The following is a 23,606-nucleotide window of genomic DNA, read 5'->3' on the forward strand; positions in this document are numbered from 1 at the left end:
ATTTAATCCAGTCTGTCTCGCCTGCCTCGATGCTTGGCCCCCAGCCCTGGGATTCAGCTGGTTTCCCTCCCTGATGACAGCGACGCAGCTCGTCGCAGGGCTGACCCTCCCTGTGCCCCGGCTCACCCCATCGTGCCTCGGAGCGGCGCGCAGATGGACACAAGCAACAGCCTTTGGTTGCACTCCCTTCTAAACAAAAAAGGGAAAAAAAAAATAATTAAAAAATACGCTCTGTTATCCCAGCCCAGCTGAGACAGCGCTCTGGCTGTCCGTCCGTCCGCAGCACCTCCCGGCCAGTGGCTGGTGGATGAGGACTTGCTGCTTCCCTGTGATCAAGAGTGTCTTTTAAGGACAAGGACACGGGCTGGCATGCTGGGCGCCGCCATATGAAAAGGAAAACCCAGCCAGCGGAGAGGGGATGTGGTTTCTCCCAGCTGCAGCGGGAGTTGGGCTTGGGGTACAAATTGCATGTTAGACGAGGGGCACGGCTGCTGCTGGCCGGGCAGCCAAAGGGCCGAGCGCTGCCTCCCCGCTGGCGCTGACCCTCTCCTCCACCCCTCCTGCACCGTGCTGCCTGGCGGGGGGAGGCGTGCCTGGCCCCCCGCATCTCAGGCGGCTCATTTGAAGCCCCCGAGATGAAGCTGGGTGTCCCAGCCCAGCGCCGCACCCTCTGTTCTGCTGTGCTGGGGCCAAGTGGAACGGGATGTGTGAGGGGGGGCTTGTCCCTCTCATGGAGGAGGCAGGGGGTGCTCCTGAACACCGCTCGCCAGCTCCGGCTGACCCATTGACGTTAATGGATGGCTGTATGTGCCCGCACCAGCAGGGAGCAGGGTGGTTGAGACCGCCTGTGGCCAAAACCCGCTGGCAAATAAACCAGTCTTGTTTGCTGTGGGGGAGCAGGAATTTAGGGGAGTAGTTTGGCAGGAAGCTCGTACACTTGCGTATTGGAAAATAGCTTGTCCTAGTGCCCACCTGATGTTTTTTCCCCTCTCCCCTCCTGGTTTTGCTCCAGCAGCGCCCCGTTCTTGCTCCTCCAGCCACCCCAGGATCCCTTTCCTCCATCCTTTCCCCCTCCATCCACAGCTTCGCCCCTCATCCGATGTGGTCAGGCTGGGAGGGGAAGGCAGGAAGATCTGGGGGTCCTGCTCCCCACTATGGGGCTGCAGCACTCAGCTGTGAGAGCGGTGGGCTGAGCAGCCATCTCGGGGGCTGCACGTGAGGGACCCCCATGTCCACCCAGCCCAAGGTCATCTCGGGGATCCCCCAGCATGGGGACATCATTTTCCAGCTCCGAGAGCGTGATGCTCCCCGACGGGCTCCACTGTGTTTTTCCTTCGGGCTCCTGGGCCCCTTCTCTTCAGGGTCTGTGCATGCATGTGTGTGTGTGTGTGTGTGTGTACAGATCCCTGCCAGCAGTGCTGGAGCCTATGCCTTGGCTCCGAAATCTTAATTTGGCTGTGATGAATCCAGACCACCAAGGCGCACATTAATTTTCCTGATGCTCGTTTATATTTTGTTGATTGGAGAAATATGCGTGATGTGGGCAAGCAGACACTGGGCTCTCGCCTCTTCTCCACCTCTTTCCATTTCTGTGGCCCTTACTATTTTATTCCTTGATCAAATATAAAAAGTAAAGAGGAGAAAATATCCAGCACCCTTCCCCTCCCCAGCAGTAACTTTCGTTGTCGGAGGAGCGTGAAGCGCTGCCAGCTTTTCACAAGTTAAGAGTTAACCTTCATCTGGCTTTAATACCCAGTGGAAACATGGCTCCCCTCCTCGGCTTGTCTTAAAGGATTAATCACATTTCTGAAGTTCACCCCTATTCCTTCTTTTTATTATTATTTTTTTTAATTGAACGATGCCAAGAAATTCCAGAAGTATTAAGTATGTTTGCTGCAAATCATTTTTATGACATTGCAAAACCTCCCCTTTTCTTTTCAACCTCCTCCCCTTCCCTCAGATCTGGGCCCGGGAACGCTGGCTCCCCCGGCAGCCACCCGGCAGCCCCTCCGCGCCGCGCTCGGGGAGGCTTTCTCGCCGCTTTGCCAAGAGAGCTGGTTTTTATTTAAACTCCATAAAGGATCTTGCTTTAATCAGAAAGTCTGCTTGAGAAATTTCATGTCACTTTTCCATGACTGTGGGTGGGAGAAGCTTGGAGCCAGAGTTGTCTTTTGCTCTTGGAGTGCTGCTGCATTTCCCAGAGAACAAAAACACATTTTTCTGCTGGCTGGGGCTGCCAAGGGAGGCTGCCTGCCGTCCGCCCGCCGCCAGCCCTCCTGCTTCCCCCCGGCTCTCCAAACTGCCCGAGGTCGCGGGCGCCACGTCCCGGGATGGGTTTCGGGGGCGAGGGAGCTGTTGACAGCGCGTGGCCGTGCCATGCCGTGGCAATGGGTGCGACGTGCTGCTTTAGCGTGGGGTTTTGAAAAGGAAGTGCAGTCTCGTCCGGCTTCAGCGGCTCAGGAGACGTGTGTTCGCGCTGGGTCCCGGGGAAGATGGGCTGCTTGAGCCTTGATGCGACAACGTGACCTGCAAGCGACTGCGGGATGTGCAGTTGTCACTAGTGGTCGCCTGGGCTGGTGCACGGCACTGTAAAAATGCATGCGCAGGACTTTTTTCCTGGCACAAAACCTTCTCCCTCGCAGCACGGGCTGACCAAGACAAACTTTGGGCTTGCAGTGCCCTGGCAAGATTTGCCATCGTGCCCAGGGAGAGCAGGAACCGGTTTCATCTCTGGGAAGCTTGGCGAGGCCGGGCTGGCATGCTCCCTTGCCCGGCCAGATCCATGGGGTTTCACTGCGGTTCTCTGCTCCTGCTTTGAAGAAAACAAAAAATTAAGCTCCTCTTCCCCCCACCCCAGTGCATTGGCCCTGCCAGGGGAGTGACCCCCATCACAGCCTCGCAGGGGGACACGTGCTGGGACAGGGTGTTCTCATGGCGTTTTAGAGAGGGGGCAGCTGTGCCGTGTAGAGGAGAAGCTGCTTTTCCTTGCAAGGCCCTGTTCTTTGAACTGGAACTTGGGCACATGCGAATCATCGTGGTTAACCAGCCTTTGGCCGTGAGATATTTGATGGGAACGAGAGTGCCTGGAGTAGAGACACTGATTGCTCAGGCTCTGGAGGAGCTCAGGGCAGCTCTGGGAGCATCCAGCATTCACACACCTTCTCCCGCTCTGTCACCTGGCAATCTGTACACCCTTGAAGCAGGCTGGGCTCTCTGAGTTATGACTACAAAGTTAGCTTCTCAGTAACAGGATGGCAGCTACGTTTGAACTAGCAGGTGGCAGAAAGACCATTTTTGGCCGCCCTTCAGTGCTGCAGTAAGTTGGCTCGTTTTTTACTCTCAGGTCAGGATTTTTCGCACCCAGTTTCTCAGTCATGGAGCAGGCGGTTTCTCCAGAAGCTGTGTTTTAAGTTACCCATTTTGTAGGAAGGAGGAGGATTAAAATAAATAAAGCTCTGAAACCTGGCCAGTTTCCCTAGCTGCTGGGGACAGAGCAGTCCTCTGCCGGCACAGCAATGAAACAGCCCCTGGTCAGCAGGGAAAGGATGAGCTGACACCAAGGTGATGAGCCAGCTGCTGAGATGCCCTGTCATTCCCTCTCTCTGCAGATCTCAAAGATTTCAAGTTTGACGGCCAGCACGTGATCGAGGTGGATGAAGGGAACACGGCCGTGATCGCTTGTGACCTGCCCGAAAGTCACCCCAAGGCTCAGGTCCGCTACAGCGTGAAGCAGGAGTGGCTAGAGGCTTCCCGAGGTGAGTGCCACAGGGGTCTGTCCCGCTGGGTCCCCTCCCATGACCCTCAGATTTACCCTTCCCTACCAGCAGTAGCTTTCTCTGCCTCCTGCCTTCTCATTGTCCCTTCGTCGCTGGTCTGAGCACAGATTGGTTTAGGGCCTCTGCCAGGTCTCCTTGATGTCTGGGAGTGCGGAGCCATGCGTAACACCAGCTTGTGGTAAGGCAAAAGGAGGCAGAATTAGGTGATGCACAATGTCACTTTTCACTGGGCATCTCCATGTGTCCATGAAGCATTCTTCTAGCCCAGCCCAGATAAAGGCAACTTTGAATTTGGGGAAATTTTTAAAATTTGGATCTGAATTTTGCAGCTCCTCTCCATCTCCTGCACGTACCTGTGACAAGCTAGCTTGGCCTGAGGCTCTGTTCCTTCCGTCATTGCATCATTGCTCCCCCTGATATTTGAACCAAAAGGGGTCGTTTCGGTGCTGTCAGTGTTACCGTGTTGTTTTCTCCCTTCCCACTTGCTGACCTTTTCTTCAGGGCACTGCATGTCTTCCAGGAGGCTGGACGGGAGCATACCTTGTGACCAGGTGCCACCTCCTTTTCTCTCTCTACAGACAATTACCTCATCATGCCATCCGGGAACCTTCAGATCGTCAATGCCAGCCAAGAGGATGAAGGGACTTACAAATGTGCTGCCTACAACCCTGTGACGCAGGAGGTGAAAACCTCGGTCTCCAGTGAGAGGCTCCGTGTGAGACGTAAGCCGCTCTCCCTTCACTGCACGTCTTCTCCGTAGCGCTTCCAGCCCTGGGAGCACGTACGTGTGCTCTCGCAGGTGGTTCTCCCTGTGAACCGACATTAACAGTTGCTGGGACAACTCCTTTCCAGCAGCAGAAGGCCCCGAGGTCTGCTCCTGGGGTATGTGTGTGTGCAACCCTGGGATTGCTGTACCTCCTCAGGATTTGTTCTTGGGGATGGGTGAGCAAAGGCCCTCAGCCCTTAAGGAATGGCCCTCTTGGCCTGCGTTGTGTTTATCCGCCCCAGCGCAGGGCAGCAGCGCGCTAGCCCTACTGTCACCCCTCCCTGCTTTCCCACCGGCCGCCTGCCTTCCCACCCACCTCCTTCCTCCTCCTCTCCTCACCAGGCTCCACAGCGGAGGCAGCCCGGATAATCTACCCCCCCGAAGCTCAGACCATCATCGTCACCAAGGGCCAAAGCCTCATCCTGGAGTGCGTGGCCAGCGGGATCCCCCCGCCGCGAGTCACCTGGGCCAAAGACGGCTCCAGCGTATCTGCGTACAACAAGACGCGCTTCCTGCTCAGCAACCTCCTGATTGACCCCACGAGTGAGGAGGACTCGGGCACCTACAGCTGCACGGCTGACAACGGGGTTGGGGAGGCCGGAGCCGCATTCATCTTCTACAACGTGCAGGTGTTTGGTGAGTGCTGCTGTAGCCCTTGTTTTGGGAAGGGCTTGGAATTTCTCCGCTGCTTTCAGGGGAAAATACTGGTGCTGCTGTACTCTTCCTCTCCCTGGACAAACCACAATGCACTGCAAACCCCTGCTTGTGGTTCCAGTTTCTAGGAGTTGGGACAAATTCTTCCTTGAGGGTGGTAGTTCCCACCGTGGCTGGAGATGGTGGATCCTCCCTTCCTCTGCAGAAGCGATTCTCTTGTCAGTTGTGGCACTGGGTTTGCTCTGACACTTTCTAGTGGAGGACTGGCTGCTGCTTAGACATATTTCACATTGCCATAGGGAAGACGTCAGCGTCTCTTGCTTTTTGTTCTGTAGGGAAACTCTCTCTAAGGAGTGGGAAATGTAAGGGATACTACACCTCAGACATTTCTAGCATGCATCCTTCCCCTTCTCACAAGCATTAGGGAGGCTAAGCCTATTTTCATTGGATTGCATTTCGTCCAGGTGCCGCCGTGTTGTTTTGGCACAGGCACGGTCTTTGCAGAGCAGCATTTCAGATCAGAAAAATGGGACTTGTAGGTGGCCGCTGTCATCTGAGAGGGGCAGATGGCCTTGGGCCACCTCCCCTTGTGGTTCATGTGGATGCTGAAGGGGAGGTGGAAGGAAGCGAACTCCTGTGGGCCCCCACGAAGGGAGTGGGACTTGGGGGTGGGGTAAGGATCCATCACTCTGCCCTCGTCCCTGCCAGAGAGAAAAGCGCAAAGCCACGACCGTGCCGTGCTGCCTGCCAGGTGGCACTCAGCAGCCGTGGTTTTTTTCCCTGCACAGAACCCCCGGAGGTCACCATGGAGGTGTCCCAGCAGATCATTCCCTGGGGCCAGAGCGCCAAGTTCACCTGCGAGGTGCGAGGGAACCCCCAGCCCTCCGTCGTGTGGCTGCGCAACGCCGTCCCCCTCTCCGGCAGCCAGCGGCTCCGGCTGTCCCGCAGGGCGCTGCGGCTGGTCAGCGTGGGGCCCGAGGATGACGGCATATACCAGTGCATGGCCGAGAACGAGGTCGGCAGTGCGCAAGCCATGGTGCAGCTGAGGACAGCCCGGCCGGGTAAGTGCCCCTCTCCAAGCTTGTGACCATTCAATCCCAGAGCCTAACTCACAGGGAGAGAGCCGGAGAAGAAAGTTGGTGTGTAACCTTCCCGCTTGTGCTCTTCCCTCCCTTTTACCCTATGCTTCGAGTGCTTTTTTGGCTGGGATCTTCGTATCTCCCTGCAGGAGCTTGGTAGTGGTTTTGCTTGTAAGCACAGCGCCATGTGTGCGTACTCCTGCTGTCTCTACATGAGAATCACAGAATCCTCAAGGTTGGAAAAGCCCTTGAAGCTCCTCCAGTCCAACCATGAACCTCACACTGACCGTTCCCAACTCCACCAGATCCCTCAGCGCTGGGTCAACCCGACTCTTCAACCCCTCCAGGGATGGGGACTCCCCCCCTGCCCTGGGCAGCCCATTCCAACGCCCAACAACCCCTTCTGCAAAGAAATCCTTCCTAAGAGCCAGTCTGACCCTGCCCTGGCGCAGCTTGAGGCCATTCCCTCTTGTCCTGGCGCTGGGTCCTTGGCTCAAGAGACTCATCCCCCCTCTCTGCACCCTCCTTTCAGGGAGTTGGAGAGGTGTAGGACATCCGGGTGTAGGGCATTACCCCAGGGCTTACTCAGCTCTGCCTCTGAGTTTACACTGAGCAAGGGCATAAACACTGATGTGGGTGGATCTGCCGGGGGGTAAGAGAGAAACCACCTGATTCCCTGGACCCTGCTGAACTTATCCAGGGTAAGAGGGGCTTCAGAGGGGGAGGAAACCCCATGTGGCCGAGGCCTGTTCTCGGAGAGGCCCCAGTGAGGTATGTTAGGTTTGTAGCAGAAGGAGAGATTGTTGCCAACACCTTTTTGAGTGGCACAGCAGGCAGCACCACCTGGGACCTGATACCTCTAAGGTACCTGTGGTGCAGTGGTGTAGAGTGCCAGTTGGGATGCTTGAGAGGCTCAAGGGGCTCGTAGCTCTGCCTTCACCCCAGACTGCAACGGGCATTTACCCTGCCTCCACACCTTGTCTTTCAGGAGCTACACTCCACTCTGGGCAAGATGCCCAGCTGGGCTCAGCTCAGCCTCCAACACCACCTTCCAGGGACGGTGCCTTAAAGCTGCCCCTGGATAAAGCAGGACTGCCAAAGCCTGCGACGACCCCGCTGGCAGCATCTCCACAGTGCGCAGCCAACAGGGAGCCGGTATCTCCAGCCGAGGCCCCCATCATCCTCAGTTCTCCCCGGACATCCAAGACGGACAGCTACGATCTGGTGTGGAGACCCCGGCCTGACAGCAGAGCCCCCATCCTCTATTACGTGGTGAAGCATCGCAAGGTATCGCTGTTTCACCCCGCTCCCATCTTTCCCCTCTGTGCCGTTCCACAGGTGGGCTGGTGGCCTTGCTGCACGTTTTCACACCTCGTGAGCTGGTGGCACTGGCTGCTGGGGCCTCCTCAGCTGTAGCCTCGGGCTGTTGAGGCGTGACGAGTACAGGCTGCGACAGGAGGTTTGCTGAGCTGTCCAAGAAAAGCCTAAGTACGCAGAGGGCGTATGCCCACACGCGTGATTCCAGTCTGAAGAGCTTCCACTTGCAATTCCCCATTGTGTGCTTACACAAGTAGGAAGTCCCGAGGGCAGGTTGTGCAGTGACTTGCTCCATAATGCTTTTGTCTTGGCACAAAGCCACGGGGACACCTTTGCCTTGAAAGGCTTGGGCTGCTCAGCAGCACTGAAGCACCCACGCTCAGTGACTATGAGGAGCCACCAGAGAGCCAGCACAGCCGTGCTAAATCCTCCGGGAAGGTCTTCAACCACCAGTTTTATTCTGGAAGCTGAACGGCACTGCACCGTTGAGCGTGTCTTGGCGGTGCGCTGCCGAGCTCTGCCTGAGCCCAAGGGCCCCTGCTCTCAGCAGCGCTTCTCGGCACCGCAGGCAGAGCTGGAGCCCAGCAGTTTCTCTAAATAATGAAGCATTGCGGAGGTAAAAATTCTGCTTTTGAGGTGTAGAGCATCTCTTCCCATTTTGCTGGGGATGAGTGGGGAAAAAAAGGGCTTGAATTTATCTGTTTGCTGCTTGTATTTCCTTTGGGTAGGGAAGGAGCTGCAGTAGAGAGGCAGGTTTTGCTTTGAGGTTTGAGTAGATTCCAGATCTGGCATGTTTTGGATTCCCAGCCATTGCAAGGCACCATTTTCAATTATACGTGAATACATGTATCTGTTTTCCTGGAACTGTTTGATTTTGTGAAAATACAGTATAATAGGAGGCTGTTATAATCCCTGCACACCCTTGATTTCTTTCTAAACAAAGCTTAAGCTGAGGGTTTCAGCTAACCATGTCTGTAAAGAGCTCTTTAAAACAAAGGCAGAAGATGACAACACAAGAACACAATAGGGCAAGCTTAAATAAAAACCAAAAGATGCCAAAAGCCTCACCAGACTATTGGCTCTGGTTGTCTGGCAAGAAGAGATTTGTCCCCCAGTGGTGTACCGTGCAACTACCCGTTCTGCATGCAATCTTAACTTGCAGGCTGGAGTTTGTCCATATTTTATTTGTTTTTCAGCGCTTCACCTGGAAGGGGCTGGAGGGCAGTGGAGGTCACCATGGGTCACTGCAGTTTGCAGTAATATGTTTTCAGTGTAGTCCAAATTCTCAGCTGGAGACTCTTTCTTGGGATGCTTAAGGATTGTGTGGAAAGGAATTAGACCCAATAACCCTTAAACTTGTTTAAAAAGAGTCTCTTTCTATCAGAGATCCTTAGGATCAAACTATATAATGATCTGGATTTTGACATCTCTGACTGGAAAAGCATGTGTGCGGAGAGGGAAGGAATCAATTGAGCAACAAAAGAAGAGGCTCTTTGTGTGAAAAATGGCTATAAGGAAAGTAAAACCTACTGAGAGGAGGCTTACATTTGTACTGGGCAAGGGTCTGCTGCTCCTCTGGAAATTATCTGCGGACGTTTCCTTTTTCCTGCTCTTATGCTGCCCCTAAAATCTCAGCAGCCTGCAAGCAGTCAGATGCCACGCAGCCGTTATCTTTGTTTCTTAAGAATTTCTCTTTTTCTTTCCTGGATATTAGCAGTCTTTAGGGCTCCCCTCCCTGGCCTCACAACTCTGCAGGCTCGGGAATAAAAATAAAACGAGGCAGGCATTAATCAGTCAGTGTCAAACGCTTGGAGAAGATGAATGATACAGCAGAGTCTTGGCATTTCCGTTTTGTTGCGTTGCCTGCATTGCTAATGCTCCTTTCGGCACCGGGTCACTTCAGTGTCCTGCCTATTTGCCTGCAAAAATATTATCCTTGCAGCTGGGGAGAAAGAGGAAGGTCCCACCTTCCCTCCCCCTCTGCGTGGGGCATCAAGGCATCACCAAAAAATGAACTGTGTTTCCAAGCCTTTCTGGCTTGGAAGCCATGGCCAGACACGGTCTCTTCCCTGCAGAAACCTGTGCTGCAACATTACAGTTCCTCATTTCAGCCAGAAAACGCCAGCGGTGAGGCTGGATAAAACACTGTTAGTCCAGATTTAGGTCTAGATGACCAAAGTGGGGTCTGGGTACCTCATCCTATGGAAATGGCCAGCATCTCTGCAGGAGAAATTTGGCTCCTAAAGCAGCTCGAGCCTCTGGCTAATGCTGCCTTTTGTGGGCAGCTCTGCTCCAGAGCTTTATGTGCACTGAGGGGCAGTGGGATCAGAGGGGACCAGCAGACAGAACGAGGCTGACTCAACCTCTGGGGTCAAGGAAACACCCTGGTGCTCGGTGACTTGTCCTGCTGATACCTGAATCCTTCAGCTTTGCAAAATCAGGCTGGAAACATCTCCTCTGCAGGCAGGGAACTGGCCTCCAGGCAGGGAAAGTAGCCCTAGTTGGTCACAAACTGTCATGAAAGTTTCTGAGCTTAGTGCAGGCAAGAAGCCCAGCCTGCCCCCAGCTTTGCAAGGCCTGCCTTGGTCTCTCAGCAGGTCACCAATGGCTCGGAGAGCTGGGCAGTGAGGGACGTCCCAGCCTCGCAGCACCGCCTGACCCTCACCAGGCTGGACCCGGGGAGCCTCTACGAGGTGGAGATGGCTGCTCACAACTGTGCCGGCGAGGGACAGACGGCCATGGTGACCTTCCGGACTGGTAAAGGTCAAATCTTTCCCTGGGTGTTTTGCTCTGAGTCAGGGGAGGGCCCCTCTGAGACGTCCCGCCCCAGCCCTGAGGCACAGGCACCAACCTTTGGACAAAGGGGCTGTTTCTGCTCTGGAAACCTGCCTGCCCTCAGTTTAGAGTGACTCTGTCAGAAGGGAAAGTGGAGGGTGGGATTGAAACAGGATGGGGAAAATCAGGCCTTCCCCTCTGCCTGGGTTGGAGTAAGTCCCTCCCTCCCTCGGCATCTCCGTTGGACACCTGCAGAACCGTAGAAAATAGGTCTGGTGGGGATGTCAAGAGGTCGTTTAATCCATCCTCTGCCTGGAGACAGGGTTTGTTCCCAACTGGCGTGTGTCTAATCTATCCTTAAAAGCTTGTCCTGCACTAAAGGAAGCTCCACACAGTCTGCTTGGTGCCGAGCTGTCTTGGTGCCACTAAAAGGATGTCCCAAATGTCTATGTTAAGTCCCCCTTGTGCTAATTACCTCCTTCTCAGGAAGAAAGGTAGCAGCATTTCAAGACCAATTAAAAGTTGTAGAAAATTAACTATGAGGGGGATCTATTAAGTTTAACAAACCTGCCCCTTTAGCTTTAGTTCCTGCCTGCAGGTTGAGTGCTTCGAACGCCTAGGGCCGTTGGGAGTCCTGATTGTACTTACCTTGGCATCGTGGCTGGGAATATTTTCTTCCCTCATCACAGCAAAAATTAACTCTGAGCCACGCCTCCATGTCACTGATGCCACCTCTCCCTTCTGCACAGGCCGGCGCCCAAAACCAGAGATCGTTGCCAGCAAAGAGCAGCAAATCCAGAGGGACGACCCAGGCACGAGCACTCAGAGCAGTAACCAGTCTGACAACAGCCGTCTGTCCCGTAAGGCCCTCCCTGAACGGGGGAAGGAGGGAGGGCGAGGGGTGCTGGATCTCTTGGCGGTGGCAGCAGCCAGGCTGTGCTGGGGCTGAAGTCTCTGCGGGCTAAAGCAAGTCTGTGCAAAGCTGGATGGCTGGTCTCTAGCTCCTGATGAGGAGAGGTCCTTGTGGGACACCCGGAAGGATTGAATGACTCGAGCGTGTCCAGAGAAGGGCAACGGAGCTGGTGCAGGGTCTGGAGCACAGGTCTGATGGGGAGCGGCTGAGGGAACTGGGGGGGTTTAGTCTGGAGAAGAGGAGGCTGAGGGGAGACCTCATGGCCCTCTACAACTCCCTGAAAGGAGGGTGCAGAGAGGGGGGATGAGTCTCTTGAGCCAAGGACCCAGCGCCAGGACAAGAGGGAATGGCCTCAAGCTGCGCCAGGGCAGGGTCAGACTGGCTCTTAGGAAGGATTTCTTTGCAGAAGGGGTTGTTGGGCGTTGGAATGGGCTGCCCAGGGCAGGGGGGGAGTCCCCATCCCTGGAGGGGTTGAAGAGTCGGGTTGACCCAGAGCTGAGGGATCTGGTGGAGTTGGGAACGGTCAGTGTGAAGTTCATGGTTGGACTGGAGGATCCTCAAGGGCTTTTCCAACCTTGATGATTCTGTGACCCCTGCTGCTGCGCTTGGCAGGCAGCCCGGCTTAGGAGGGCAGGCCTGTCCCCACCATGAACGCAGGGACTTGTCAGGAACTGTCTGTCTCTTGCTGAGTTTCATGTGGAGAGTTCAGAAAGCCCTGCCATGGAGTCTGTGAACGTGCGGTGCATAGGACCAACAAGGTGCTGTGCACCAGCGGGTGCTGGGGGAGTGCAAGGGAGAAAGGGGAACCCTGCGGGTCCTGGCATCCTCCTCCCTCAGCCAAGCCTTGACAGGGAGTAGTTAGTGCCCATTCTAGGGGTGCAGGGTGCTCTGTTTGGGTGTTTTGCTGCACTGAAGAAACATCAGTTCTTTCCTGGTTAATCCAATCCATTGTTTCCCACCTCAGGCTTGCCATTTAGCAGCTGAACATGAGCCAGCAGTGTGCCCAGGTGGCCAAGAAAGCCAACGGCATCCTGGCTTGGATTAGAAACAGTGTGACCAGCAGGAGCAGGGAGGTGATAGTCCCCCTGTGCTCTGCACTGGTGAGGCCACACCTGGAGGGTTGTGTCCAGTTTTGGGCACCTCAATATGAGAGAGATCTCGAGGGGCTGGAGCGAGGGCAGAGGAGGGCAACGAGGCTGGGGAAGGGCCTGGAGAATAAATCCTGTGAGGAGAGATGGAAGGAGCTGGGGCTGTTCAGTGTGAGGAGGAGAAAGTGAGGGGAGACCTCATCACTCTCTACAGCTCCCTGAAAGGACATTGTAGAGAGGTTGGTGCTGGTCTCTTCTCACAGGTGATTAGTGACAGAACGAGAGGGAACGGCTTTAAACTGCAACAGGGGAGGTTCAGACTGGACATGAGGAAAAAATGTTTCCCAGAAAGAGTGGTCAGAGAGTGGAATAGGCTGCCCAGGGAGGGGGTGGAGTCAATCCTTAGTCTTTCTGTGAAGTCCCCTCCTTCAGTCCCCCACACTTGTTCATGTGTTGCCTTTTCTTTCATCTCCACAGCTCCATTCACCTCTTGCCCTCCCACCTTTTCATTGTTTTCCTATCAAATGACATTTCTACAATTCAGAACTTTTCCCTATTTCCTCCTCAGCTGGTTCTTCTCTGTCTCTCCCCTTTTCATCTCCTACACTTGTCTGTCCCCAGTGTCAGTCTCCCCACACTTGCTGCTTCCACACCAGCCCGGCCTTCTGCTCTCGGCCAGCCCTGCACCCACACCTCTCACTGCTCTCCCTCCCGTGATGGGTGTACGCACCTCAAACCTCCTCTCGTCCTACTTGAGTTGGGAGTGGAAAAGGAGCAAGATGCTTGCAGGGCACAAACTGAAAGGAGTGAGGATTTGGGGGTGCCAGCTCTAATGAAGAGACAGACAGAAGTGAGCACTCAGGACTTAAAGAGCACGTGGGTGGGTGCAGTGCTCCCACCCTCACCCACATACCTCTGAGCAACAGGATCCTCCAGACAGGGCGAGAGGAATGTGTTCCATGTCCTGACGTCCTTCTGTGCCCCTTGCAGCTCCAGAGGCACCAGACCGTCCAACCATCTCCATGGCATCAGAGACATCCGTGTACGTGACCTGGATCCCCCGGGGGAATGGCGGGTTCCCCATTCAATCTTTCCGTGTGGAATATAAGAAATTGAAGAAGTTGGGAGACTGGGTCCTGGCCACCAGTGACATTCCTCCCTCTCGCCTCTCTGTGGAAATCCCAGGCCTGGAGAAAGGTAGGCAGGTGTTCTCCTCCCGGCTTCCTGGAGGTCGGCAGGAAAGCTGGGCAGTCCCCGAAGGAGGGCCAGCCATCTGTCACGGCCTGTGCGAGCGGAACAATGCCTGCCCAGCTCCGGCCTTAGAAGCACGGGGAAAAGCTGCAGAGGCTTCTCCAATTTCTCCAGCTGCAAAGACCAGCATAGATCTGACCTCCCTCAGGGAGGCTTGCGCATGCTTTTCTGTATTACAGGATGTAGCTACTAAAGGCATTTGGTTTTGCCATTTACTAGACAGGACAGGACTTTCCTTAGCCACAGGCAAGACAGATGGGCACACAATTGCCCTTGCACTGCGCAGGAGAAAAGACAGCATCGCTGAGCTGGACAGCTTAAAAGGGCATTATCTACCTCAACTTAAAGACCAGTAAAACGATGTTTGGGTAAAAATTATTTAGGCTTTGAGCTTTTAATGGATGTTTATCTACTTAATTTCCATGTAGTAGAGGAAGGTTGCCTTCTCCTACCTGCTCTAGGTCAGGACATCCTTTCAGGAATCTTTGAATCCACCCACACATCTTCCAGAACTGCTACCTGACCCCTAGACCATCCAGACAGGAACAGGGGGAGGCACATAAAAGCAGGCTGCATCTAGCACATGGCTGAAATCTGGCCATTCAGTGTTGGTACTTCGATCAAAAGGCTCTCTGCTTTCTGGAGAAGATGTAGCCCCTCTCCACAGTCAAGTCAATAGAAGTCTTGGAAGACTCCAATCTCTGCAAGTCTTATTTCCCATTTTCCCCCTAGGCACATCCTATAAATTCCGCGTCCGGGCACTGAACATCCTGGGAGAGAGCGAGCCCAGCGCGGCGTCTCGGCCATACGTGGTGTCTGGGTACAGCAACCGAGTCTACGAGCGCCCTGTGGCCGGGCCATACATCACCTTCACGGATGCCATCAACGAGACCACCATCATGCTGAAGTGGATGGTAAGGTTTGTAGGGGCGAAGATCTCCCAATGTGCAGGAAGCAGGGGTGTGGGCGCTGCTCGCAGGGCGCCACACGGAGCCTGTCACCAGCACAAATGGATCTGGGATCCATTAGCTCCCTCCGCCAAAGGAGGGACGTGGCTGGGGCTATGTAGAAGTAGGGGAAGTCAGAAAGCCCAGGAAACCCTTTTTGTCTGAATCCAACATCGTACGCAGGAGGCAGTTCAGTGGATAACCTCAGGGTCTTGACCATTTTGTTCAACAAGCACAGTTCAACAATGCACAGAGCCCCTGCTTGCTCTCCTGGCCCAATTCCTGGAATCCATTAGCACCTCTGTCCCCTCTATCCTAGTAGTTTCCAGCAGATAGGTCCTTCACTCTCACTTGCTGGGTAGCAGTTCTAAGGGCTGATAGTCATTTATAGCAGTTTTAAGTGCTGATAGTCATTTATGACAGTTCTAAGTGCTGATAATCATTTATAGCAGTCCACTCCAGAGCATTTTTAGGAGTGCGCAGCGTCTTTTGGATCACAAGCCTAAATCCAAGTGTTTCCAACAGCTTAGAGCTTATTCAGAGGGACTCATTGCCCTCTTCCCTTCTAGCTGCTTCTAGCCAGAAATTGCTACAGGGTGGGATGGGCACTGCTGTTCACAAACAGTAGCTGATAAAATACTGGGTGAAAGACAGCAAGAACGCATGGAGCTGGGACAGTAGTGCCCTGGGTGGGGGAGGAACAGAGCTGTCTTCGGAAGCACAGGACTCCTGCAGTCAGCAGATGCAGCCTGTCTGGAAGCCGTGAGCCTACCAGAGTCAAGGCAAAGGTGTGCTTGTCCTTGCCCAGCTGAGGGCATTTTCTCTCTGAATTGAGGAATTTTCTCTCTGAAGCATTGCCTGTGGCTGCTGACAGGGAGCAGAGTACTGGATGCTTGGGGTGACAAGACCAGACTCACGGCTTGTCTGTTCCCTGAGGGAAGCAAGGTGTGAAATAACACCCAGCTCTGCATTGCCCTGACTGGGCAAACCCGTGGCAACACAAGGAAGATCCCCTCTGCTGGGTTTTCCTCCTGCCCCATCCCATTTATCCGCACTGCTCCTCACCGGGTACGATATGGAGCACAGACATCTCTGCTAATTTCTGCTCTTCCTCCCATCCACCGCAGTATATCCCAGCCAGCAACAACAACACTCCCATCCATGGTTTTTACATCTACTACCGCCCCACGGACAGCGACAACGACAGCGACTACAAGAAGGATGTGGTGGAAGGTAGGAGATACTGAGAGACTGCTCCCAGCTGCTGGTTTCTCCTGGAAGAGTATCCTACAGAGAGATCTGGACAGGCTGGAGCGATGGGCTGAGCCCAACTGGAGGAGTTTCACTAAGGCCAAATGCCGGGTGCTGCCCTTGGGCCACAACAACCCCCAGCAGCGCTACAGGCTTGGGGAGGAGTGGCTGGAGAGCTGCCTGACAGAGAGGGACCTGGGGGGGGATTGATTGATAATGAGCCAGCAGTGTGCCCAGGTGGCCAAGAGGGCCAGTGGCATCCTGGCTTGTATCAGCAATAGCGTGGCCAGCAGGGACAGGGAAGGGATCTTACCCCTGGACTCGGCACTGGTGAGGCCGCCCCTCGATGAGTGGGTTCAGTTTTGGGCCCCTCACTCCAAAAAGGCCATTGAATGACTCGAGCGTGTCCAGAGAAGGGCAACGGAGCTGGTGCAGGGTCTGGAGCACAGGTCTGATGGGGAGCGGCTGGGGGAACTGGGGGGGTTTAGTCTGGAGAAGAGGAGGCTGAGGGGAGACCTCATGGCCCTCTACAACTCCCTGAAAGGAGGGTGCAGAGAGGGGGGATGAGTCTCTTGAGCCAAGGACCCAGCGCCAGGACAAGAGGGAATGGCCTCAAGCTGCGCCAGGGCAGGGTCAGACTGGCTCTTAGGAAGGATTTCTTTGCAGAAGGGGTTGTTGGGCGTTGGAATGGGCTGCCCAGGGCAGGGGGGGAGTCCCCATCCCTGGAGGGGTTGAAGAGTCGGGTTGACCCAGCGCTGAGGGATCTGGTGGAGTTGGGAACGGTCAGTGTGAGGTTCATGGTTGGACTGGAGGAGCTTCAAGGGCTTTTCCAACCAAGATGATTCTGTGAGTATGCGACCAGAAGGAGCTCTGGGCACAAAAGGGGGCTGTTGCTGCTGTCCAGGCCTGCTTTACCGAGCACTGCTGCAGAGCTGGGCCAGACGCGTGTTCCCTGAGGAAGCTAACGGCCCCGCATGGTTGTTCCCTCCTCAGGAGACCGGTACTGGCACTCCATCAGCCACCTGCAGCCGGAGACCTCCTACGATATTAAGATGCAATGCTTCAACGAGGGCGGCGAAAGCGAGTTCAGCAACGTGATGATCTGTGAAACCAAAGGTAACCAGCTTCACGGGGTGCCTCTGGGAGCGCGGCCGGCTCTGCCTTCCCTGCCTGCGGCTGCCGGAGCACAGCAAGGCAGGGACCAGCCCTGCCTAATGTGCATCACCCGAGCTCAGGCAAGGTGGTGGAGGCAGCACGGCAGCGAAGGGAGGCCTAGGTTTGTAGATGCTGTTGATCAGTATGTGTATATACCCCCAGCAGTACTCACAGACCCCTTGTGCAGAGTCCAGCACCGTTTCCCACAAGTATTAGTTCCCTTTAGTTCTTCTAAGTATCACAGAGATGGTGACTGACACCAGAAGGGCTGACTTGCCCTTGCTGCGCCAAACTCCCGGCTTTGGTTATAAGCACGTCCCACATTGTCTTCCACGCAGCAGCACTGTCATGATAGGAACAGCATTGTGTGTTTTGGAGAAGCTGTTCTCCTTTTTCCTTTTGCTTTAGCAGCCCAAGAGCCTGGCAGATCTGTAAGCCAAGTCTGTACTGCCACATGCATCAGCCTAGGAAATCCTGTCATCCAGAAGCACTTCTTTAAAGCCACCGTAGAAGTCTGTCCCCTCCACAGCAGCACAGACGTCCCTGGAGTGGACTGCTGCTCCCCCTGCCCTGTCTGTGCCTAACCCGTGCTCTGTCTCTCTCCCCTTCACAGCTCGGAAGTCTCTTGGTTTGCCAGGTCGTCTTCCACCCTCCACGGTGCCCCCCCAGAAGCACCCCCCGCTCAGCGGTGGGCACAGCGGCCTGGGGACAGGAGCCATGGTGGCCCGTTCCAGCGACTTGCCGTACTTGATCGTAGGCGTCGTGCTGGGCTCTATTGTACTCCTCATCGTGGCTTTCATCCCCTTTTGCCTTTGGAGAGCCTGGTCCAAGCAGAGTAAGGGTTCGTTCTTGCGGGCTGATTTACAAGATGTGCTCTGCCCTGGGGGTTAGATTTGACCCAAAATGTGGGGGGCTGCACATCCTGGGAAGCAGGGAGAGGGTTGGACAGAGGGCAAGCTTCAATATCCTGTGGAACCTATAAGACAACCCTGTAAAAATCCCATGAAGTCCCTTGTCCTGCTTACCCTGTTGGGAAGGAGCCCTGGGACTAGAACAGGGGGAAGGGGCTCTCCCTTTGCCTTCCTGCAGGGCCCCTTCCCACCCTTTGTCTCCAAGGGCGCTTTGGGTGCCAAAACAGCTGCCTGACAGGACAGCCTAAGTCTATCCCTGGCTGAGCTTCAAGCAGCTCAACTTCACCTCTGATTTTGGCCTCAGATTTCCTTTTTCTTGCCTCTGCAGAGCAAACCATTGACATGGGCTTCCCAGGAGCTGGGCTGCTGGTGTCATCTTGCCAGTACACCATGGTGCCTCTGAGGGGCATCTCCGCTCCTCGCACCAACGGACACCCCTATGTTAACGGGCAGCCCTACGCCAACGGGGCACACCTGAACGGCATCTGCCCCTCTGCAGGAGTGGGGTACGCAAGCACCAAGCCCCGAGATTACAGTCCAGATGAAGCGCCACCGGTATGTCCGCACCCGTGGTTAAAAGTTGGTTTGGCAGGAGCTGGAGGCCACGGTTGCAGTGAGAGAGAGGGCTTCTCCAGGCAGGGCTGGCAGCCTTTGCAGTGTGTAGATAGGTGGCAAGAATGGCTTCTAAAAAGAGATTTCCCCTTTGCAGTGGAGTCTTGAGACATGGGAGGGACAGGAGGGTCTCCAAAACACTGGCAAAGAGCTGGTGTCTTGGGGCAGTTTGGAGGAGGCAGTGAGCAAAGGCTGCTCTTGTGGGAATGGTTCCTGCTTCTCCTGAGCAAAGCTCACAGGGACTGACAGTGTTGAGGACTGTGTGTAAATAGTTACACAGGCCAAGGCAGTGCCACAGCTGAATCACAGAATCATCTGGGTTGGAAAAGCCGTTGAAGCTCCCCCAGTCCAACCATGAACCTCACCCTGACCATTCTCAACTCCACCAGATCCCTCAGCGCTGGGTCAACCCGACTCTTCAACCCCTCCAGGGATGGGGACTCCCCCCCTGCCCTGGGCAGCCCATTCCAACGCCCAACAACCCCTTCTGCAAAGAAATCCTTCCTAAGAGCCAGTCTGACCCTGCCCTGGCGCAGCTTGAGGCCATTCCCTCTTGGCCTGCCGCTGGTTCCTTGGCTCAAGAGACTCATCCCCCCTCTCTGCACCCTCCTTTCAGGGAGTTGTAGAGGGCCATGAGGTCTCCCCTCAGCCTCCTCTTCTCCAGACTAAACCCCCCCAGTTCCCTCAGCCGCTCCTCAAAGCGACTATAAACTGATTATCATCCCCCATGAGTCAGTAGTAAGCGTGAAGCGAGTTTTTCAGTGCTCAATTTCACCATCCTCCATAGCAAAAGAAACAGCTTCAGCCTTCTCTGCCTTCTGTCATAAGAGCTTCACCAGTCCACCCCACAGCTCTGGCTCCCAGATCAGCACCTGCCTGTCCCTGCTGCCATGTGGCATTGCTCTGCTGAGAACCCTTCTCTCTCTTTCCAGTCACACGAGGAGACCAATGCCTTGCTGCAGGCAAGAGTGCTGCAGAACGGGACTGCCCAGCCAGACTACCAGCCCTCCAGGTTAGTCCTGGCTCATGGAGGGCGAGGGTGGAACAATCCACTGGGACCCACAACACTACATGCTCACAAAAGCTCACCCTCACCATGCTCCCATCTGTCCCAGTTCACTTGGCAAATAAATCCATGCTCTAGCATGGGGCCGCCTGGTCTAAATTCTCTCTGAACAGCTCATTCCTTTTACGGTTTGAGGGAGGGATAAATTAATTATAGAGGTGGCCAAGACCTACTTCCCCCACCCCCTTTTCCTCCTCCTGCTCCTAAGTGGGAAACAAAAATGTAGGATGAGAGAAGGTAACATCTGTGACTGGACGCTGACACACAGCTGCCCCAGAATCTGGCCAGGGTCCCTTGTGGGGGCTTTGTGTCTTGCTGTTCGGACATGGAGTCATTATTCCCCTGCTCCCCAGGAGGGACCCCTTCTCCCAGCTTCTGTGGCCCTCACTAGATGTTAAATCGTGTTGAATCATCCCATCACCTCATTCCCATCCCACAAGCACATCCCGATTTCTGCTCTTCCCTTCGTTTAGGAATGCTCTGTGTCATTGCATTGACGCAGCTGGCTGAGATGTTACATAGGTCTTGTCTTTCAAGGAGGAAAGAGCTGTTACTAGTGCTGAACCTCTTTGTCTGCCTCCCCAGATTGCCCAGCTCAAGAACAGAAGACAGCTCTTTCCTCTACAGTCTCCCGGATGACTCCACTCACCAGCTGCTTCAGCCACAGGATGACTGTCCTCACCTTCAAGAGCACTTTGTTGGCCTCCATCATCCGGTCATGGGCAGCAAAGTGGGGGGCCCAAGCCTGGATGCTCGGCGGGATCCCCTGTTCCACCAAGGTCAGTGATCTGGAAAACTCTGTGCTTGCTTCATCTCAGTGTTTGAGGCTGATCTTGAAGGGAAATCTCACCGTAGAGCCTTTCCAATGGCTCCATTCGTGCTTGCTTCTGCGCTGCGAGGACGGTTTTAACGCTGCGTAGAACAACAGCCTGGAAAGGCCGCGCTAGAAGTTGGGGACTAAATTGCCTCAGTCAGTTTTAGAGGACACATTTCTCGTTTCTCCAGAAGCTTGAGCTGCATGCTGCCAGAAGGGCACATACCCACCTCCAGTTGCAGAGATGCTGCCCTTTAGTCCTTAATTTTGCATCTTCCAGACCACCAGTAAAACAACAAAGTGCCTGAAAAATTATGTGAATCCATCTCCCTAGGGCCTGATCCATCGACCCACCCCTGTAGCGTGGATCAAACTTGCTGTGTGCAAGCGTAGGGTCAAACTCCCGTGGAGCCAGGACGTTCAGGATGTTGATCTTCCTCTCTGAGCAGAGGACCCGAACTCATCAAGTGGACTGTTGACTACAAAACTACTCTAACATCTCTCATTTCTGTCTGCATCGTAATCGTTTCTTGCTCCTTTCCCTTTCAGGAAGTCCTTGCTGCCTAGGCCTGGTGCCAGTTGAAGAGGTAGAAAGACTAGACTGCTGCCAGTCCAGAGGAGATCTCCATCCCCAGAATCCAGTGATCACATCTCTGGGCCAGGACCTACCCAGACACCTCAGCAGCAGCCCGCCACCACCGAGGCCCTCAGAGACTCATTCCCCCACCAGCTAGGGACCAAGCTGCCTTTTGCAAAAGACTTATTCTAAAGAGAAAAAGAGAATGGGTATTTATTTTTGTATAACACCCCTATTTATATATTTATGCACTTGTATATAGATGTATATGTGCCTTTTATAACGCTATGGAAACAGAAAGCATCCTCGGCAAGGTCCAGGGAACAAGGCAGCAGCCACCCGTGGCACCGGGCCGTTCGCCAGAGCACGAGATTGAAACAGCAACGCAAAAGACATCGCAGGACATGGGGCCAAAGAGAGCTGCCACCACCAAGATCCAGCCCCCTCTTGCAGCGAGGGCTTCACGAAAGAGAACGCTGTCAAAAAGCTCTTTTCCTCTCCCCCACAGGAAGGTTTGTCCCAGGAACACCCTCCTGTGAATGGACTGGTTACACACTCTGCCTAACCCTTCACATACACGCCGTCTGCAGCCACCTCTCTGTAAAGACAAACCCACGCTTTAACATCTAAAATAAAGGCTTTAGTCTTTTCTGTGGCTGGCTGTACGCTGAATCCTCCCCCACAATGAGCCTACTCTTTTTTTACTTCCAGACACACAGCAAGCAGGACACCTGGGGAAAGGTGACATTTTCCTGCAGTTACAGTTTTTCAGTTAGCCACTGATGCAACTCTTAATGCTGAGCTCAGGACAAGAGGGACGGCTGCTGCCTGTGCCAGTTAAGTGACATAAAGCTTCTAGTGAGGAGCACAGCCCGAGGAAATTCTCATTTATCTCCAAAGGCAACTGCATGAGTTTGATGATGGGGGCGTGAGGCAGACAAACACCCAAATCTCCACAAATTGTGTTTCCTTATGGTTTTCCAGCTTCAAAAGCTTTCAGCATCCAGGCCTGTAGATAAGGGTGGGGTTTTTGTTCCCCTTAAGGAAAAAGGGGATGCTCAGCAGCTTCCTCGGGGCAGCACAAGTACCATTCATTCGGTCGTGCCTGGCTGGGGTTGGGCTGGATCCTGGCTGAGCGTTCGCCAGGCAGAGGAGCAAAGAGCAGTGGCAAAGGGCAGGGGGTGGGGAGGAGGAGCGAGAGCAGCTGCAGGTTGTTCAATCTGTTTAAATTCAAAATTAGCAACAAAGCTCCCTCTGCACCCTCAGGAACTTTGCAGTGGAAAAACAGTGCAACACGAGCCCTTTGGGGGTGAAGGAAGTTTTCACAGTAAGCCAGGGTAAGTGCTGTAAACGGTCACACACTGCCACCGTGCCACATGCCAGAGGCAAAAAAAAAAAAAGATAAAACCTGAAAATGTGCAGACCCTGGGGCACTCTCACTCTGATCAGGCAGGTGCAAGCCAGTGGAGTTCCAGGCTGCCTTTGCACTGGCTCTGCCCTCCTCGTGCCTGCACTGCAGCGCAGTTTTCCACTGCTACAGAGCAGAGGCAAGTGGGAAAGTATTTGCTTGGCTCCACACCCATCTGAGGGGAAAGGGCCCTTTGCCTTTGCCAAACAAATCGTGCTTCCCTTGACTCTACCTAGCTCAGCTGGCAGAGAAGTGCCACTGCTGCTTGGGTGTTCAGCAAATAACAAAATGCACCCTTAAGGCAGACGTCTCTTACCGTGTTTAAGAACACAAGCACCAAAGCTGCGTTTGCCCACGTGGAACCCATCCAGCCACCAACAGCTGCTGGCCTGAGGAGCAGACATACACGTCTGCACACACCCAGGGCGGCTACCCAGGGCAAATCTCTGCAATGGACTGATAGCAGCATTTACTAGTTGTATTTGCACTTTTTTTTATTCCGTATCTGTCACTACAGTCATATTTTGATAAGAGAAACAAATACAGCCCTTTAGAACTCAAGCCCTGTGTGGCCAAAGCGATTCACGTCGCACTCCCAGGTATGGCTGCCACCACAGTTACCCATGTCCGTTTTTAAGGGACGTTAGTTACCCTTCCTGGTGTAAGAACAGGAGATAATTCAGCTGGTGTCTCAGAGTTCCGTGGTGATGAAGACTGTGGAAAGAGGCACCCATCCTTTCTGCTAAGGAGAGCGAGTTCTTTTAAGTACCCACCTTTTCTGCTTAGGAGATTGATTTCTTCTCTCAGGAGGGCTGTGTCACAAGCCCTGTGCTTCAGCCGTGACTCCAGCCTGGCCTTCTCTTTGATGTCAGCAGTTCGGGTGCCCTGAAATTCTACTCCCTGTAAGGAGAGGAAAAAAAAAAAATAAAAAAAAATCTATAAAACATAGGAGAATGAACGGTGGGAATTTATTTCAAGCAGGAAAATGAAACTTTCCAAGAGGCTGGACAGCTTCATGGCTGCTCCGCTCCTCAGTCAGAACTCTTGGAAGTCAGAGTGAGGGGACCACCAATTTAGACTCAGACTGCCACAGGTGGCTGCCTTATTCCCTAATACAGAGCAAAGAAAACACTTTAATTCATTTGGCTGGTTCCACGTAACAAAGGAATAATTTTGACTTGCTGCAAGACGTTTTTTAATTAGAAATAGGATGAGTCTGTTTCAAGATTAGAAAGCAGCTGAGTAA

At 54.1% G+C, this 23,606-nt stretch overlaps 2 protein-coding genes across 5 annotated transcripts in view; one reads left to right on the forward strand and one right to left on the reverse strand.

The window, feature by feature from the left end:
• BOC (BOC cell adhesion associated, oncogene regulated) overlaps positions 1–21,607 on the forward strand; it is a 60,398-nt gene extending 38,791 nt beyond the window's left edge. The window contains exons 4-19 of one of the 4 annotated variants that reach the window (XM_074860818.1): positions 3,609–3,755; positions 4,355–4,498; positions 4,885–5,178; positions 5,985–6,257; positions 7,264–7,562; positions 10,187–10,349; positions 11,117–11,227; positions 13,359–13,565; positions 14,352–14,533; positions 15,694–15,799; positions 16,811–16,933; positions 17,586–17,813; positions 18,212–18,438; positions 19,428–19,507; positions 20,147–20,340; positions 20,925–21,607. In XM_074860818.1, the coding sequence (XP_074716919.1) occupies positions 3,609–3,755; positions 4,355–4,498; positions 4,885–5,178; positions 5,985–6,257; positions 7,264–7,562; positions 10,187–10,349; positions 11,117–11,227; positions 13,359–13,565; positions 14,352–14,533; positions 15,694–15,799; positions 16,811–16,933; positions 17,586–17,813; positions 18,212–18,438; positions 19,428–19,507; positions 20,147–20,340; positions 20,925–21,109 (2,963 nt within the window). In that variant the 3' untranslated portion in view covers positions 21,110–21,607. The remainder of the gene's footprint in view (positions 1–3,608; positions 3,756–4,354; positions 4,499–4,884; positions 5,179–5,984; positions 6,258–7,263; positions 7,563–10,186; positions 10,350–11,116; positions 11,228–13,358; positions 13,566–14,351; positions 14,534–15,693; positions 15,800–16,810; positions 16,934–17,585; positions 17,814–18,211; positions 18,439–19,427; positions 19,508–20,146; positions 20,341–20,924) is intronic. The other 3 variants (XM_074860820.1, XM_074860819.1, XM_074860821.1) reach the window with 3 other exon arrangements.
• A 1,251-nt stretch (positions 21,608–22,858) lies between these two features.
• CFAP44 (cilia and flagella associated protein 44) overlaps positions 22,859–23,606 on the reverse strand; it is a 41,669-nt gene continuing 40,921 nt past the window's right edge. The window contains exon 34 of the mRNA XM_074860822.1: positions 22,859–23,260. Within this exon, the coding sequence (XP_074716923.1) occupies positions 22,994–23,260 (267 nt within the window). The 3' untranslated portion in view covers positions 22,859–22,993. The remainder of the gene's footprint in view (positions 23,261–23,606) is intronic.

The sequence above is a fragment of the Strix uralensis genome, chromosome 2, assembly GCF_047716275.1.
Source record: "Strix uralensis isolate ZFMK-TIS-50842 chromosome 2, bStrUra1, whole genome shotgun sequence".
Lineage (NCBI taxonomy): Eukaryota > Metazoa > Chordata > Aves > Strigiformes > Strigidae > Strix > Strix uralensis.